Here is a 17,275-nt window from a genome sequence, read left to right as displayed (position 1 = left end):
AAAGGCTGTATTGGTTAGCAGTGCACAGGTATAGGAAAGTAGACTAATTTAATTATATATATATCCTTTAGTATCTTAAATTCTATACCTTAATAGTATAATTCTATAGCTCTGTATTATCTATTCAAAAAATTAAAAATTTTAAATTAGTAATTCTAGCCCCCAGGCACAACTATTTTATCTGTGTCTATTTTCTATTTATCTATTTTCTTGTCCTTAGGCAGATATGTTTTATTTGGTTGTAATCACTTTGTCTATACCTGTTATCCATTTAGGATGCTTTTAATTGCAGATATCAGAAAACCTTATCTCAAACTAGCTTACAATAGCTGTTTATTTTCTCATGAATAGAAATTGGAGGCAGTTCTAAACATGATATGCTCAAGTAATTCATTTATATAATTAAAGACCAGGTTTCAATCTCTAAAGATTTTTCTTGTCCTCAGCATTTGCTTTATCCCAAGGCTTTTTTCTTTTAGAGTTAATTGTGGCTGCCAGGCAATCAGGGCTAAAAGCAATCTTATTCAGACTAGTGAGACATAGAGAGAGAGACATAAAGACATAAATATGGAGAGACAGACAGGCAGACATTAAGAGATACCATCAGACCTGCTTCAAGCATGGAATATGAGTCCTTCCATTAGGACTAATAAAGCCAACTTAGGTCACATAACCAGAGAAATAACGTACTAATTGGCTTAGTCCAATTAAACTCTGTGTGGAATTGGGTGTGGGGACACTTTCCCTTGAACAAAATCAGGATTCAATTAGTAAGAAAGAGTGGAGAGTGGATAACTGGGTAGACAGCCAACAAAGTTCACCACAGCATCTTAAAAAATTTTTTCTGATGGTACAAAAAATAGTTGTCCATTGTTTAAAATATTTGAAAAATAAAGCATAACTGGGAGAAGGCACTAAAAAGTACCCTAATAACTATCCAGAAAACTACTTTGCTATATTTTTCTCCTATATATAGTTTTACATGGTTGAGATCATCCACTTTATTATTATTTTATATTTTAATGGCTATAGAATATTCCATTGACTAGATATAAAGTAATTTTAACAATTTTCCTACCTTTGAATATTTAAGATTTACTTATCAAGTAAATATTTATGGGGCATCAAGCATTTCATTTTTGTTGACTATTTTCCTTAGAATGACTTCTCAGCATAAAACTACTGATCAAAATATTTGACCATATGTATGACTTTTATAACATAGTACAGTTTTACTTTCCAAAAGAATTGTATCAATTAAGCTGCTCTCAAAGTGTGAGTGAACTACTTTCATTATAACCACTTCAGCACTGGTGCTCTGATATGATTTTTTTTACTGATGTTATCTTTATCCTCTCTTTGGCTTGGGGTTTTATTTACTACAGGGATCTGCAAAGACTTGGAGAACTTCAGTCTGAATTGGCAGGGGTAGCCGACTTCTCTGCTACCTACCTTCGGTGTCAGCTTCTTCTCATTAAGGTTGGTTTGGATCCATTATGTTCATAATTGTGATGCTAAGAATGCACTTTAACGTATCCAGCAGTGTTTGAAGCCGTAAGTAGAAAAATATATGGTCTTCTGTAGCCACATAGCAATGGAGAAATTGTGTACTCCGTGGTATAATTATATTTCTCTCTAATTAAGAATTATTAACTCATAAAGGAATTTGAATTTCTTTTGATTTGGGAGAATTCTTTCATCACTGTATAATTAGAGCAAATTGGATACGTAATCATTTTCTTTAGAATCCCAAGGATTGTGATTGTTTTTTTATTATTTGATTAGCAAAGAACTTGTATGAACTTTTATTCTCTTTTAAAGTGCTGATTTTACTTTGTTAGAGTCACATTAGACAAAGGTTGATTTCATTGCTGTTAAAGGGGCCAATCTGATGGCATTTTATACTAGGTAGTCAGTTGATATATATACACACACAAAATTGGTACACAAGAAGGTGTTTCAGTTTGCTGAGTTAAAACCAATTAAACTAGTTCACTAGCTTTCAGCTTCTGCATCAGAGTGTAGTTCTGCTATAAATGTAGGCTTAGGATTTAGGAGAGCCCTTCTTGATAAGACTTTATGTTGGCTTTAGTTCCAAATGTTATTAGTCTTCAAAATGATTAACCATATTTGTTCAAAGTCAGAATAAATGGAGGAGTCAGAAATTATTTCTCTCTGTAAGATGTGTGAGCTTATGGTTTTGCAAGTGTGTGTATACATCTGAAGGTGGGTTTGTACACTGAAGCAGGTTGGGATTTAAAGAGCTCTTCTGCTAGGTAGATTCTTTCAAATGTATATCTACGTAACTACCATAGTCAAGATATAGAACATTTTCGTTACTCCCAAAAGTTCCTTTGTGCCCTTTTGCAAAATTGTTTGGCTTTCCAAGCTTCTATGAAACAGGGCTAATAATCACCCAGATAAGGACGGTAACAAGCAATGTGTGTAAAAGCCCTTGGCCTGGTGTCTGATACATAGTGAGTGCCATGCCGCTGTTGGTCTTTTTCTTTATTCCTTGGCTTTCTGTCTCCTCTATGGGAATACAAAAAGGCCTTTGAAAAGAACCCACTTTTCTGTAGTAGGAAAAGAGAAGAGATTACTCCTAAAAACACAGAATTATGTTGTTTACTAAGTATCATGGAATGGCAGGGTAGGCAAGGGACCCAGGCTTAGAATCAGAAGCAGCCAGGTGTTTGATAATTAGGGAGGAGCTAAATCAATTGTGGCAGACCTCTACTGCACAGTATATTCTGTAGCCAGTAATGATCTTTATGAAGAACTATATAAACAACATCACAAAATACGGTATAAGGTTATGTACCCAAAAAGTATATAAAATTACTTCTGCTTTCTGGCTTCAATATATAAAAAACATGCATTTGAGAAATAATTAGAAGGAAATTTTCAAAAATAATAACTGTTAAGATAGTATGATTTGGGCGATTTATAATTTTTTATATCTATAGTCTAGAACTATTACTGTTTAATATAGTCACCAGGTACATGTGACTATTAATATTTAAATTTAGATGTGCTATAAGTGCAAAATACACACTGGATTGTTTAGACTTAGTATAAAAAATGAATATAAACTATCTCATTAGTAATTTTTAAAATATCGAGTGCGTAATGAAATTGTAGTATCTTGGATATACTGGGTTAAATAAACTGTTGTTAAAATTAATTTCACCTATTTCTTTTTACTTTTAAAAATATGGCTACTAGAAAATGTAAAATTACATACATGGCTTCTGTTATATTTCTGTTGGATAGTGTTAGTCTAGGTTTTCTGTAATGTCATTGGATTATGACTATAATTAAGAAGGACTGTGAAAATTAGAGACTTTAGCAGAGGTTTAGACAAGAGATGAGAGATGAGGCCATATAGTTGGATTGGAGAAGAGAGAAAGAAGGTGAAACCTATGGTTCTGAATAGTAGTTTTTGAATGTAGAGAGATTGAGAGAGGGTAGAATCTGTGAAAGCTCTTGACTTTTAGTTTGGGTATGCCAGTAAGGTGATAGGGCTGTTCAAAGGATAGTAAGTGTGGGGCAAAGAAAAGAAAAACACAGTCAAGAAAGAAGAGTCTAGACAGGGTAGTCCATTGACTCTTAGAACAAGGAGGGCCCAGAGCCTTGGGCTGGCTTGCCTTGACATTCTGGTAAGGGCTTCATGGCTCCTGCACTCTGCTTGCAAGCTCTAGTCTGAAACATAGGACCTTTGGGCCAGGAATTGGATTGAATGGGGAGGAGTTCATTTAGCTCAAACCACTGGTCTCCTGGCTTTCCATACTAAGTAGGGCTTATTGGCTTAAAAGAATAAGACTGAGAGGAAGTCCTGATTATGGTAGATTTTCAAAGCAAAACAAACATGTAAGTCTCATAATATGCCAGTCTTCGTGACCTCTGTGTTCTGTTCTTTCCTGATTTGTCTTCGTAGGCCTTACAGGAAAAGCTGTGGAATGTGGCTGCCCCTTTGTATTTGAAGCAGAGTGATTTGGCCTCAGCTGCAGCAAAACAGGTAAGCTTATTGAGACTTTCTCCTCAATAGATCTCTGTCCAGTGATTGTCTCAACTAAGTCAGAGCCAGAAGCCTTCATATAGCTCCACGTATCTGCTGTGGCCTCCCCAGTTTCTGCCTATGATGACAGAAGTTAGTGATATGAGAAGTAGCATAATTAGAGGTCGCAGCACTGGCTTTAGGGTCTGCTTCTAATTTGCTTGGTGGTATTGAGCAGATTACTTAACGTTTTGGATTTTTTCCTCTGTAAAATATGGCAGTTCAATTAGATGATTTCCAAGATTCTTTTGTGTTCTAAAATATTATCAGTTTGTATTTCAGACATGCTAAAATCCAGTAAATACTATCATGAATCTTTCATCCGAAAATGTAGCTGAACTCATTTTCAGGTTGTTTATATTTTTAGCCTGTACCATCTCTTGAATGTTAAAACATCCTTATGTTTTTCCTCAGTTCATTAAGTAGCATTTCATTTTATTTTGTTTGGGCTTATTTCTTTCTAGCTTTGAACAGTTTTCCTTCATTCTTTTTTTCCCCTCTCTTTAATTCCTCCGCCCTCGCCACTTCCGCCCCTACCTGATCTATGGATGTTGCCGTTTCTCCTTAAGAGCTGGATCTCTGAAGGCGGGGCATCTCCTCCCACATGCTCACAGCGTGCACTCTGGGGCTCTGGCGTACCTGTGGGGTCTGGTGCACCTGGGGTATGGTCCGTGGCTCCACCTGGGGCATGAACCCAGGACCTCCTGCGTGTAAAGCAGACATGCTAACCACTACACTATGGAGCCACCCCAAGTTTTCCTTCATTCTTAGGGATTGGGATTTGGTGAACTCTTCTGAGTCAAATCTTCCATATAGCGAGTCTGTATATGACTGAGGGATTATGACACAGTAGGAAGCTAATGATGGTAACTGTGATTGCTACATTACAGCTCACTAAATGATTTTAAGTTTGTTTTAATTAACCTTCACAATAAATAATCCCATAGGTAGGAATAAGTATTAAGCCCATTTTACAGGTGAAACAATTAATGTTCAGCAAAGTTAAGTTCATAGAGCTATAAGTAGTGGAGTCAGGGATTTGAGCCCAGATCCTCTGATACCCAGAGTCTGTTTTCTTTTCACTGCTCTGCTTCATCTTTCATCTGATCTAAACTCCCTCTCAGACCTGCTATGTGGCTTATTGTTAGGCAGTAGAACTTCATGACTCAAATCCCCAAGTGGGCCATATTATACGAGAGGGGATCAGGGAGCAATAGTCTGGAAGAAAGAAAGGAAAAGAGTTACCATTGCTTTGTGCCAGATACTGTGGTAGGCTCTTTTCATGCCCCATTTAATCCTTTAGATTTTATAATGTTGATACTGTTTCTTCCCTATTTACAGATAGGGAAACAGAAGTACTGTGTAATTAAGTAACTTGTCTTACTGTCAGTTGTAGGAGAGCCTAGAGTTATTTCTTTGACCCCAAAGCCTTCAAAGGAAGACAAGCACAAAAAAGGAAAGGGAAGAGAAGCATCATTTAGTTGGGAGTAGCTGATTTGGATAGAATAGAGCAAGAGCTTAAGATGCACTAGGCTTGAGCTGAGGTCATAGACTCTGTTTTCTGCACTTATTCCCTCCCCAAACTCGCTTCTACAGATGAGGCATGTAGAACAGTCTGTCTAGATGACTAACAGGTGGTTAACAGTTCTTGATGTTATATTCTTGAAGACTTTTCCCAGGGATTGAGTTTCCATACATAGCATATATTCATTTGTTTCTACAGCACAGTGAATTTGGTTTAGGGTAACAAGCAGTGCTTTACAATTATGTCAGTGATTAAACTTTCATATCTTCACATCATCAACTAAAATGATTTTATTACAAGAAGAAAGTCTTTGTTTTTCGATTGACAAAATAATTTATTCTCTTTTTGTAAGATATACTATACATTTCTCTCAACACTTAAAAATAAATTTCTTTCAAATTAATTTCTCTCAACATAGGCACTTAAAAAAATATCAGTTCAGAATTAAAGCATAGGCATTTAAAAAAACTCATTTCCGAGTTTCATCTACAATTCTGTACTGCTCTCAAGGAAGACTTGATATTTTCACTGATTGTTAATTACCTTTTCCTTATAGATCATGGAAGAGACCTATAAAATGGAGTTCATGTACAGTGGTGTGGAGAATAAGCAGGTGGTGATTATACATCACATGAGGCTGCAGGCCAAAGCCTTGCAACTTATAGTAACAGCACGAACTACTCGAGGGTAAGATGTGCAGCTGGTCCAAAGGGGTGGCATGGTCTTTTCAAAGACATTCAGAGATCTCACCAAGGTTAATTATAAGTAAAATGATAGTTAGGAAAGATTGGCTAAGGGATATTAATATTAATTTTTTCAGATATTGGGTTAGATTAGATCCCTGGAAAAACCTTCCAGTGGCTATGCCTACAGCATAGCATAGGACTTCATCTGGGTACAAGGACATTTTGTATGGTCCTTGATAGATTTAAGAATTTAGTACCAGAAACCACTTTTTCTCTTTTGAAGGGACTAGTAAGCTCTCTCCCAGGCAGTAAAGACAAATTAAGAGAATGTATTGTACAGTGAGGCTACCTTGTTCAAATACTGACCTCTTCACTTACTAGTTATTTGATTATGGATGGGTTTTTAAACTTCTCTTGTGCTTTGTTTCCTTCTCTATAAAACAAGAATGACAGCAGCATCTGAATCATGGGGTTTCTATGAAGAATGAATTGAATAACATGTAAAAGCACTCAGCATGGTACATGGTACATAGTAAGAGTTCAATATAATGGTAGCTGTTAGACTTTCTAATAAGGAGAATTGCCATATTTCATCACTTCAAAAATCCACATTTTTTTATTTTAACTTCTCTGAAATCAGGAATTTTGATGGTGTGCCACAGTTTGATTGAAAGTGGTTTTTGGTCTGTTTCTTGGTGTTTCACAAAATAAAGATTATCTTAAGAATAATGGCATCATAGATTTGATATAGTACAGTATTTATGTAACTCATTGCCAGATCAAAGACACATCTGATGCTTGATTCAGCAGTTGTGTCAGCCTAAAAGTGGTACAGAGAAATAAATGTGGGTGTTTAAGCACTGAAAAATACAGATCAGAAAGGACATTCTGAATATTTATTTTTCCACTTATCTTGATAGTGACCTGATAAACTCAGGTATTAATTTTATCTTAGTGATATCTATACATTCATTTAACAGATGTTTCATCCCTACTACTCAGTCACTGCTGAGAAGAGATAGGTGCTTGTGTTGGCATCTATACTTTTTTATTTAAAGAAAGTAGATGTATTTTTCAATTTATATATTATTACTGTAAAAATTTAAATATTGCAGATTAAGTGAAGGTCCTCTGATAATCTACCTTTTCTAGAACAGTGGTCAACAGATTTTTCCCAAGCCTGATAAATAGGGGTAGATTATAAATGTGTGTATATTAACATAAATCAAATCATAATATACTTTGCTGTTCTGTCTCTTTTTCATTTCATCCAACAAAGTAATATTTAATTTTTTACGTCATTAAATAAGATTCTAATACATTGGTCTTTTTTCATGCTGTATTATTTTATATTTTCCATTTGTATGCATTCTTGCTGCTTTTTTTCTTTCTTGATTTTTGCTAGATCTGTTTTTCTTTTTGTTTCTTTCTTATTCCAGGGGTTTAAACGTTCTGTACCCTAATTCTAACCTATTCAAGTGAGAGGCAGAATGTAGTAGTTAAGAGGGCTGCGGTGACTTGTTGCGTAGATTCAGATACTGACTCCACCATTTGCAAACTTAGTGACCTTGGACATGTTACTTAAACCTTCTATGCCTCAGTTTGTTCCTTTTAAGTTAAACCGAGATAATAATACTTATATGTAAATTTTTAAAAATATTGCCTGACATATTCAGAGTAAATACATGATAGCTCATATTAGTTGTCTAAATAATAGTTTTAGTCTTATATTTTTAGTCAATATATTGAACTATATCATCATAAAAGAATTAAATGGAATTTATGATAACTTCTACCAAGATCACCTCAGATCAAAATGAAAGTTTTAGTGTGCTTTTATTTGGTTGCCTCATACTGTTTAATTTGGAATTTAGTTTCAGCTTATGTTTTTATAATATATCTCTTATTTTAAGAATTCTTTCTTAAAATATGCATTAATCTTTATACATATATTTTAAAAATTATTTAGCTCCAACTTGCTTACTACTGTGCTTTTTATCCTACAGCTGCCTTTTAAAATTCCTTGTTTTCACTCACTATTTGACTGGAACACATTCTCTACTAATTGTTTTTCAGAATAAGTTTATAAGTAGTATACTCCTTGGGACCTTACATGTCTGAAACTGCCTTTCTTTTGCTCTCATACATAAATGGAATTCTTTCAGAACTCTGTAAATATTACTGTGTTGCTGTTTAGTACTTAATGTTGCAGTTAGGATGTTTGATGTCAGTCTGGTTCTCTTTCTTTCATAAATAGCTTATTTTTACTGGCTCAAAGCTGTAAACTTTTCTTTCTATTTAGAATTCAGAAATTTCACCAGGATGTGTCTAGGTATGTGTTTCCTTTTGATAGTCTTAGTGACCTTCATTGGGACTTTGAAGTCTCAACTCTGTTTTGAACATGAGTTTTTTTTTTCCCCCTCTATTATTTTCTTTAATTACTACTTTTTCCATCCAGTCCAGTCTCTCATACTAGATATTGTTATCTTCTGGATCTATTTTTTCTTATCTTTTCTCTCATAATTTCAGGGTTTTTTTTCTTTGACTGTATTCTGAGTAAATTCTTCAATATGCTTTCTTAATTTACCATTTCAGTTTTCATCATTTTTCATTCTAGTATTTGATTGTTTGATTTTATTATTATAGTAGTTTCCTCTTATCCACAGGAGATATCTTACAGGACCTCCAGTGGGTGCCTGAAACTGCAGATAGTATTGAACTCTATGTATACTATGTGTTCTCCTCCACATACATTCTTTTTCAACTTAAAAGAAGCACTTAACGGCTTCTCTTTGGCATATCCTAATTGCCAGCATCACTACTCTTGTGCTTTGAGGCCACTATTAAGTAAAATAAGAATTACTTGAACACAAGCACTGTGATACTTCAGCAGTCAATCTGATAACCAAGATGATCACTAGGTGAAAAACAGGTGGTTGGTATATGTAGTGTGGATACAGGGGTGGACAAAGGGGTGATTCATGTCCCAGGTGGAACAGTATGAGATTTCATCATGCTAATGAAAATGGTGTACAATTTGAAACTTAAGAAATTGTTTACTTCTGGAATTTTCCATTTAATATTTTCAGACTATGGTTGACGACGGGTAACCGAAACCACAGAAAGTGAAACCGTGGATAAGGGGACACTACTGTTTATTTCAAAGTGTGCTTTCTTCTCTGTACCTTTTTTGTAGCATTTTCTCTTGCTCTATCAATGCAGTAGCCTTTCACATCTCCTCTTAAATCTCACAGTGGTTACTCATTCAAAAATTTTTAAAAGGTTTCTTTGCTTTCTTGCCTTTACAATCTCCTCGTGATTATCCTTATAACATCCAGTAATTTGCCATTGTCTTTTCATACTTGTAAATGAAAGTCTAGACTAGTTTCAATTGGTAATTAGTGTAAGCTTCTCCCACAGCTGTAGGTCAATGCTTGATTTTCCCTAGTGGGCCTCACTCTTCCACTGCTTTCCTTCCTCACACCAAGGAAAGAGTAGGGGTTCTTAGTGGTAGATTTCTACTTCATGTAGCATGTAGGTGAGGCTGCCTGCTCTGTTTTGGGGTTTGGGGAAAGTTCTCAAATCTCTTTGTATTTTACTGCTTGGAAGCTCTCTAAGCTGCTTAGACAAATTGCTTTCCTTTCAGCCTCTACTCAGCTGGAGTTCTTCCATCCAGCCCTCTCACCCCAGACAGTTGTTGGTTGGTTAACCTCACTATCAAATTTCTGTTCCACTCTGGTAGTTTATCAGAGTTAAGAAAGTTTCAAGTGCTACCAGTTTAGGAAAACAATTTAACTGAATGTTGCTTGTAGAGTAAGTTTCCATTTGCCATTTCTCATTTATTCTTTCATTCAACAAATATTTATTGAATAGTTGATTATGTCAGGAAGTATACGATGAACAATACAGTCTACTCTCACAGAGCTTTCATTTTATTAGAAAGACTAAACTAGGTTATCAAAAACCTTGACACCATTCTCTGACATGCTTTTATGTAAGGAAAAGAGTATTTGTTTTTCTTTACTGGAACTTTATTTCTCCAGTGAGTAATATATTAATGAAAATAAATTGGAAGTTTTATGCAGAAATTACAAGAAATAAAATGCACAGAGATCAAAAGGAAAAATATCTTGTGTGATAAGTTATATCAGCCCAACATGTTGCCTAGATTACGTATGCAGTATGTTTGTACTGAAATGAAGTGCTCTTAAGTACTATGACGCTGAAGAAGTCAAGATAGAGAGCAAAGAATATAGTCTGTGTCTGTGGACAAAGTACTAACAAAACCTATTGCCCTTCTGCATGAGAATTTGACTTTTGGTTAACTTTCTAGGTCTGTTCCCTGGAAACCTGATAGTATCAACTATATTACTAGGTAACACTGCTGTGGTAAAAATCTCTGAGAATTGCATGTAGACTAGAAGGAACCATAAATGAACTATAACAATCTGATGCAGGCACCATAGCTTTGGACTTTATTGAATGCACCAGTTCTTGTAATTGGGCATATCCCTTGTAGGAAGGCTGGGATATATGCCTATGGGGTTGTTTCAAGAAATATTAGCACCTTTGGAACATGAGGATGGTCTCCACACTCATTTCACACTCATCTCCTTACATCCAAGCTGTCAGCCACAGAGTCAGATCTCCCAGACAGCTGTGTGGACTGCTAAATGGACTGCTGCAAGGACTCTCTCAGAGGAGGAATGTGACACTGCACTGCCTGCAAGCCGTGTTCCTTTCTATATCCTGAATGAATTTGGTGCCAAGTGTGGCCTGTGATGAGTCTTTAATTTTGCATGTTTGTTGAGCCTCATGGGCACTGCAGTTTTAATCAGGTCTTGGGTTCCTGAAAAATACTTCCCCTAAGTCCATTAGCCGTCTTCTGTTTCTCTGAGAGTTAATTTTAATAGTGTAATGTGCTCGTGTTTCATGTAGGCTCAGGTTTCTCAGACTTTGGTTCTCACTCCTCAGTTGGCAGATTTCACAAAGAAGCTCCTTTTTTTCTTCTTTTTTATAGAGTTGACCCCTTATTTGGGATGTGTGAAAAATTTTTACAGGAAGTGGACTTTTTTCAGAGGTAAGTATTTCATCACTCTTCTAGCTTATTCAGTTTTGGTTATGCCGAGAGTAGCACTCTAGAATGACAAGAGTGATCACAAGCAAGAATTCTTGATTTAACCCAAGAATCCACGCTATTATCTTTGACAGTGAACCCTAATTTGTGTATTTTCTTTAGTGGTGTATAACCTTCTTTAACCTTAGCTTCAGACCTAAACATTCAGCAACAGACTACTAAAAACATCAAGAGTCATTTGGATTCAGCACTCAGCTGGGCCATAAAAAGACAAGTATTATATGGGAAAACTCATGAACTCTTTTGTCGAAAAGTCACAACTTGTCTGTTCTTAAACCACTGATCTTAATGTACAAAAGATTGTTCCATAACTTTTATTTTATGGAAATGATTTGCTTTCTCAGAGTTATGTAGGAAGCAAATCAGTTGAAACAGATGCAGTAGATGAGCAGAAGGCTTGGTGAAATAGTGAGAGTCCAGGTAGTGACCAGACCTGTGGCATGCCATCAATAGAATACCACGAAGAAGGCATTTATAGGATTTTAAAGCACTCGATTAATTTCATTTCGCCACCTCTTCTCCCAACCCGCATGAACTTTACCAAACCTGAGATTTATGTGACTCTATACTTATTCTCATTCCATTTGGGTAATGAATGGATAGCTTTTATAAGGCTGGGTTGCAGTACCACCCTTCACCAATAGGTGCTCCTCTCTAGCAAATGATATAGTCTACCTTGGCTCTTTAAGATCTTGGCTTCGAATCTGAACTAAGTTTATGCCTTACTTTTGGTTTTAAATTCTTTAAAGTTGTCTGTTTTTGCACAGTTACATTGAAGAGATTTTTGGAAAGGTCACAGCTCTGAATTACCAAAGTTCCTCTTCTGTTTAGAGCTGCTCATTCTTTCTTAGTTCAGTCTCTGAGGCCCTATACACTTAGGTCACCTCCTCAGTGAAATATTTTTTGCCGATCCCCTTCCACAAGGTAGAAGTACTGTGGAATCAGTCAGAGCTGGGAATAAGTTACTTAACTTTTAAAGTCTCAATGCAACATCATTTTAAGTCTCAGTGTTCCTATCACTTGAATATAAATTCTGTTAAGATAGGCATTTCCATTTCTTTTGCTCACTGTTATGTCCCCAGTTCCTAGAATAGTACTTGTCACTTGGTAAGTCCTAAAGACATATCTGTTAAGTTAAATTAACGAGTCTACAATATGGGAAAAATAATTCTAACAGTACATAGGATTTCTGGGAGGATTAAATAAGATGATGTAAAACATTTAAGAGTATATCTGGTACATAATAGGTTTTCAGTAAACAAGGCTATTATGATGATCATGTCCTTAAGGTGTAATTAGCTAGGTACCTGGCCATCTCAGTCACTTTTTCTGTCTTGGGGCTTGGCAGATGTTTGGGGCTTAGCCTGTGGTGAATGAATGCATAGTCATTTGCTTCTGTTTGCTTCTCCAGGTGTTTCATCGCTGATTTGCCCCACCTGCAGGACAGCTTTGTGGACAAACTTCTTGACCTTATGCCTCGACTCATGACTTCCAAACCTGCAGAAGTAGTCAAAATTTTACAGACCATGCTGCGGCAGAGTACTTTCCTGCATCTCCCCCTTCCAGAGCAGGTCAGGGTCTGTGTCATATCCCTTTAGGGCAAGTCTGTCCATAGAGCGAAAACTGCTCACCTTGGTAATCTTCATTTGCTATTTGGGCAGCTGGGCTAGAGCCTGTCCTGTGAGTGACTCTCACATGCCCACCCATTAGATAAGGAGACAAAAAGGCAAGGATCCCTTTTTGTTGCCCAGGGATGACCTGCCTTTGGAATCATTGTATTTTCTTCTTGCTCGCAGATCCACAAAGCCTCAGCCACCATTATTGAGCCGGCAGGCGAGTCAGACAACCCTTTGCGGTTTACATCTGGATTGGTGGTGGCCCTGGATGTCGATGCAACCCTGGAACATGTGCAGGATCCTCAGAGCACCGTGAAGGTCCAGGTTTGTCAATGTTTGGTCCCCACGGAACTTACGTACTGACTTTGTGTCGAAGCATATAACTTTAGCACCCCTTTAGTCCCTACCTGAGGGACAGAAACTGGTACCCAGTAAGGATTCACTAAATGACAGGGCCCTTTCTATTCTTATAATGTGAGGGTAAGACTTGGTCTTTTTGTGCCTATAAGCATACTGTAACAAGTCATTTTTAAGCTGTGAGCAGGTCAGCTTGGTGAAAATTTATAGGTAGGAAAAATCAGTCACTAAGTATTTTTTTCCAAGTTAGAGACATCTATTCGAGACATGAGAGATGAAGTAGAGACACTAATCAGTTTAGACATTCTGTTATTAAGCCCCACAAAGAGTACTATCCATTTATCCATCTATCTGTCCATTCTTCCATTCATGCAGTAATGTTTACTTATTGCATATGCTATGTGCTAGTGTTTCAAAGGTAAATATGTCAGAATTCCTGTCCTTAGGATGCTCAGTTTCAGTGAGATACATATACATGGTTCTAGTCAAGATCTTAGAAGGGTAGAGGGAGAATTACTTCACGTACAGGGTTATTCCAAATTTTGACTAGTATCAAAAATTTGAAATATACTTTAAAAAATATTTTAAAAAATACTCTGGAGAGGCACTTATTTGGAGACTGGTGGAGGCTGAGGGAAAAAGGCTTTGTGGAGATGCTGGTGCATGGTGAGATCTGAAAGAATGAATACGAGCAAAGAATAAGGGGAAAAGGAGGTGTTCTGGGCAGAAGAGATATGAATAAAAGTAGGAATGCAAGCATTGGCAATCAGAGGACAGAAAAATAGCCTGGTGCAGACAGGGAAGGCTTCCTGGAAGAGATAAAGATGAATCAGGCCCTGAAGATGGTAATATTTGCCTGTGGTGACAGTAGAGAAAGAAACTGTATAGCTTACCATTTATTCTGCGCTGGCTGTACTCAGTGGTTTTTTGTTTTGGTGCCCCCGCCGCATCGCCTGCCCACATTAGTGGTTTTCCACCTAACTGCACTTCAGAATTACTAAGAAAGCACTAAAAAGTACTGCGCAGGCCTCAATCTACACCAGTTAAATCAGAATTCTAAGAGTAGGGCTCATGGGTTAGTTTTTTGTTGTTTTGTGTTTTTTTCTTTTTGAGCTCATACGTGATTCTAATGTACAGCTGTGGTTGAGAACCACTGCTTCACGTTGTCCCTGGAAAAAAAGTTTACTAGGCATAAATGAGATTGTAGGCAGATTGTTTAAGGTTATCTGCTGAACTCTACTGAAAAATCTCCAAAGCACCTCCACTACACTCATGGCCAAACTGTTTGGATACCTCTACAGTCAGGGAGATGAGAAACTCACTCTCTGGTCATGGGGCAGCTCTACTGACTGTAAAAGTCAGTCCAGTCACCATACCTGAATTCCTGTTCTGGACAGTGCTTTAGGGGCTAGGGATGTAGCTGTGAACATGGCTGAGATTACGTTGAGATTACATTTTCTGTTAAACTGATGTATATCAGTTCTTTAAAGCATGCCCTATAGGAACTTCATCTAATAACAGTTCAGTTAGCCTAATTCAGGCCTACTATATTATACCTGATGATAGAGGAGGTGTGGTTTTTTAGTTTTTCTGAAATTCAGAATGTAATTCATATGGCTGTTTTCTTCCCCTGACCTACTTGACAGACTTCTGAGCTGCACTTGGGAGCAGTAGAGGAATAAAGGCAGGCTTCCAGCGACCATTGCACAGGGAGGTCAAGGCCTTTCACCACGAAAAGTTTTGCTGAGAACTCTGGGAGATTCTGTTACCTTTATCATTTTCTTTTCCATGCTCATTACTATTTCAGCCCTCCTTTGCCCCTCTTTTTTTTAAAAACTGAAGCCCAAGTTTTGTCTTTAAAGATAACAAGGATCAGGAAGCTGGAATGCCAGCATCCTTCTGTTGTAGTAGATTGTAGTTTGGGGCCTGGAGATAGAGTGGCAAGTAGCAGCTTTAAAAGAGAAGAGTGGAATTGGGGGTGGGAGCTAAGATCTGAGGAGAGATGAATGAGATTATGAGGCGGGTGGATTGAGACATGTCTCCGAATTTCAAATTGAAAGACCCATGTGGTTCCCTACTTTGCCATTATCTGTATATTTACATCGTGCAGATCCTGTCCTATGTAATTCTAGAATAAGCTTCATTTGTTCACGTTGTTCCTTTGTACACTGTGCAGTGTAATAGGCTGTTTCCACAGACAGCTGTGAGCCCCCCGGGATGCCGAGGAAGGAACTCTGTGGCAGTTTGTGAGATTTGTGGAACTGGCCTGTGATTTGAGCAGACCCTTCATTGAACACTGCCTCTGTAGAAAGAGACTGATAAACAGCTTCTTAGCCGCTTTTAATCTAGCAGACAGAATATAGTTACAAAATTATTCTTAATAGTTGGTGGATGGTGATGGATGCTGGGCCATGATATGATTCAGAGCCAGGAAGAGAGAGAATCATCCTGATGGGGGTTCCTGGAAGACTTTTCATGTCAGGATTAATATTTTTACCTTATCTTTGTCCTTAATAGAGAGAGACACTTTATTCCTCTCATCATGAATTCAGGAAACATTTACCAAACACTGCTTCGTGCTGGGGCAGAGGGTATAGAGATGTCAGCAGTGTTGCCCTCCCTTCAAGGAGCAGTCTTTTGTTAAGGCTAGTGTCATCTTTTCCTTTTGTTTTGGTGTTCACAAGAGCTGTCACCAGCAATTTCGTTAAAAGCTCATGGCTATGGCTCTTCTGCCTCTTTTTTTTTTTTTTTTCATATCTGTTATCTCTTAGGTCTTATATCCAGATGGCCAGGCTCAGATGATTCACCCCAAGCCTGCGGACTTCAGGAATCCTGGCCCAGGGCGGCACCGGCTCATCACTCAGGTGTATCTCTCCCACACTGCCTGGACAGGTAAGGGGTCAGTGAGCCAGGGTGGGCAGGAAAGTATGCTCCTGGGGATCACACTCACCCTAAGGCATTTGGTTTTTTGCATGGATGAATCAGGCCTGCTAAAGATTGTACATGATTTCTTAAGGAGGTTAAAATCTCAAACTGGGTACATTTAGACTAATTTGCTACATTGCTTTGATTGCATGAGACATAAGATATTGTCAGAAGATATGTAGATTACAATAGAATGGAGTCTCATGGAAAGACCCCTGAGGCTAGATGCCGGGAGACTATTTTCCTGTCCTGATTCTGCCACTGACTTGCTGAGTAACCTTGGACAACCCACTCTCCCTTATTAAATCTGTTTACTCGCCTTTTAAATGAAGATAATTCTCAATCTACTAGTCATTTCTGAGAAGAGCTGTGTCTGGAAATGAATCAGTTTTGTACTTCTTACCAAAAATTTAAAATCATTCTTTTTGTATATGAACAATTCAGTTTATTCTCCCCAAAACAAGTAAAATGACAATGGTTACTGCCCTCCCTTCCCACATGAGCTGGTTTGTGGGGTAACGCAAAGTAAGATGATCTATTTATGCTTTACTCTCCCATACAGTGACTGCATAGTGCCTCAATAATTTGTGAAAGGTCAGGGAGGTTGCTTAAGTTTTTTTTTTTTTTAATTCCTAAGAATAAAATGAGACAACACAAGGGCAAAGACATTACATTTCAAGCGTGTAAGGTTGCTTTGGAAACTTTAAAGAGACTCAGTCTGCAGAAGCTAAAATGTGGGGGAGACTCGGCCTCGCTGGTATTTCCTAAATCATTCAGGATGATTCAGAAGAATGGTTGTTACTGGAAGAGAAGGTGTTTAGTGCTACCAGATTTGGTTTATTTTAGAAATAGGTGGTTGCCTTCTGGAATTTTATTTCACTGTGTTTTTAAATACATTAATAACTATTCAATGCCATTATTAATGGTTTCCTTCTATCAGGGGTGTTAGGTTATAGGTGTTAGTTATAGATG

At 37.3% G+C, this 17,275-nt stretch overlaps 2 protein-coding genes across 4 annotated transcripts in view; one reads left to right on the top strand and one right to left on the bottom strand.

The window, feature by feature from the left end:
• Positions 1–17,275, bottom strand: part of AAMDC (adipogenesis associated Mth938 domain containing) — a 57,608-nt gene that overhangs the window by 7,788 nt on the left and 32,545 nt on the right. The gene's annotated exons all lie outside the window — the stretch shown is intronic.
• Positions 1–17,275, top strand: part of INTS4 (integrator complex subunit 4) — an 84,896-nt gene that overhangs the window by 64,460 nt on the left and 3,161 nt on the right. For both annotated transcript variants that reach the window (XM_015600508.2, XM_006926648.3), the window contains 7 exons: positions 1,386–1,479; positions 3,938–4,018; positions 6,139–6,269; positions 11,289–11,348; positions 12,817–12,976; positions 13,202–13,345; positions 16,150–16,270. In XM_015600508.2, coding sequence (XP_015455994.1) covers positions 1,386–1,479; positions 3,938–4,018; positions 6,139–6,269; positions 11,289–11,348; positions 12,817–12,976; positions 13,202–13,345; positions 16,150–16,270 — 791 coding nt within the window. The remainder of the gene's footprint in view (positions 1–1,385; positions 1,480–3,937; positions 4,019–6,138; positions 6,270–11,288; positions 11,349–12,816; positions 12,977–13,201; positions 13,346–16,149; positions 16,271–17,275) is intronic.

Source organism: Pteropus alecto, unplaced genomic scaffold (assembly GCF_000325575.1).
Source record: "Pteropus alecto unplaced genomic scaffold, ASM32557v1 scaffold7, whole genome shotgun sequence".
Lineage (NCBI taxonomy): Eukaryota > Metazoa > Chordata > Mammalia > Chiroptera > Pteropodidae > Pteropus > Pteropus alecto.
The sequence above is the reverse complement of the archived record's forward strand: the minus strand, read 5'-3'. Positions and strand labels throughout refer to the sequence as shown.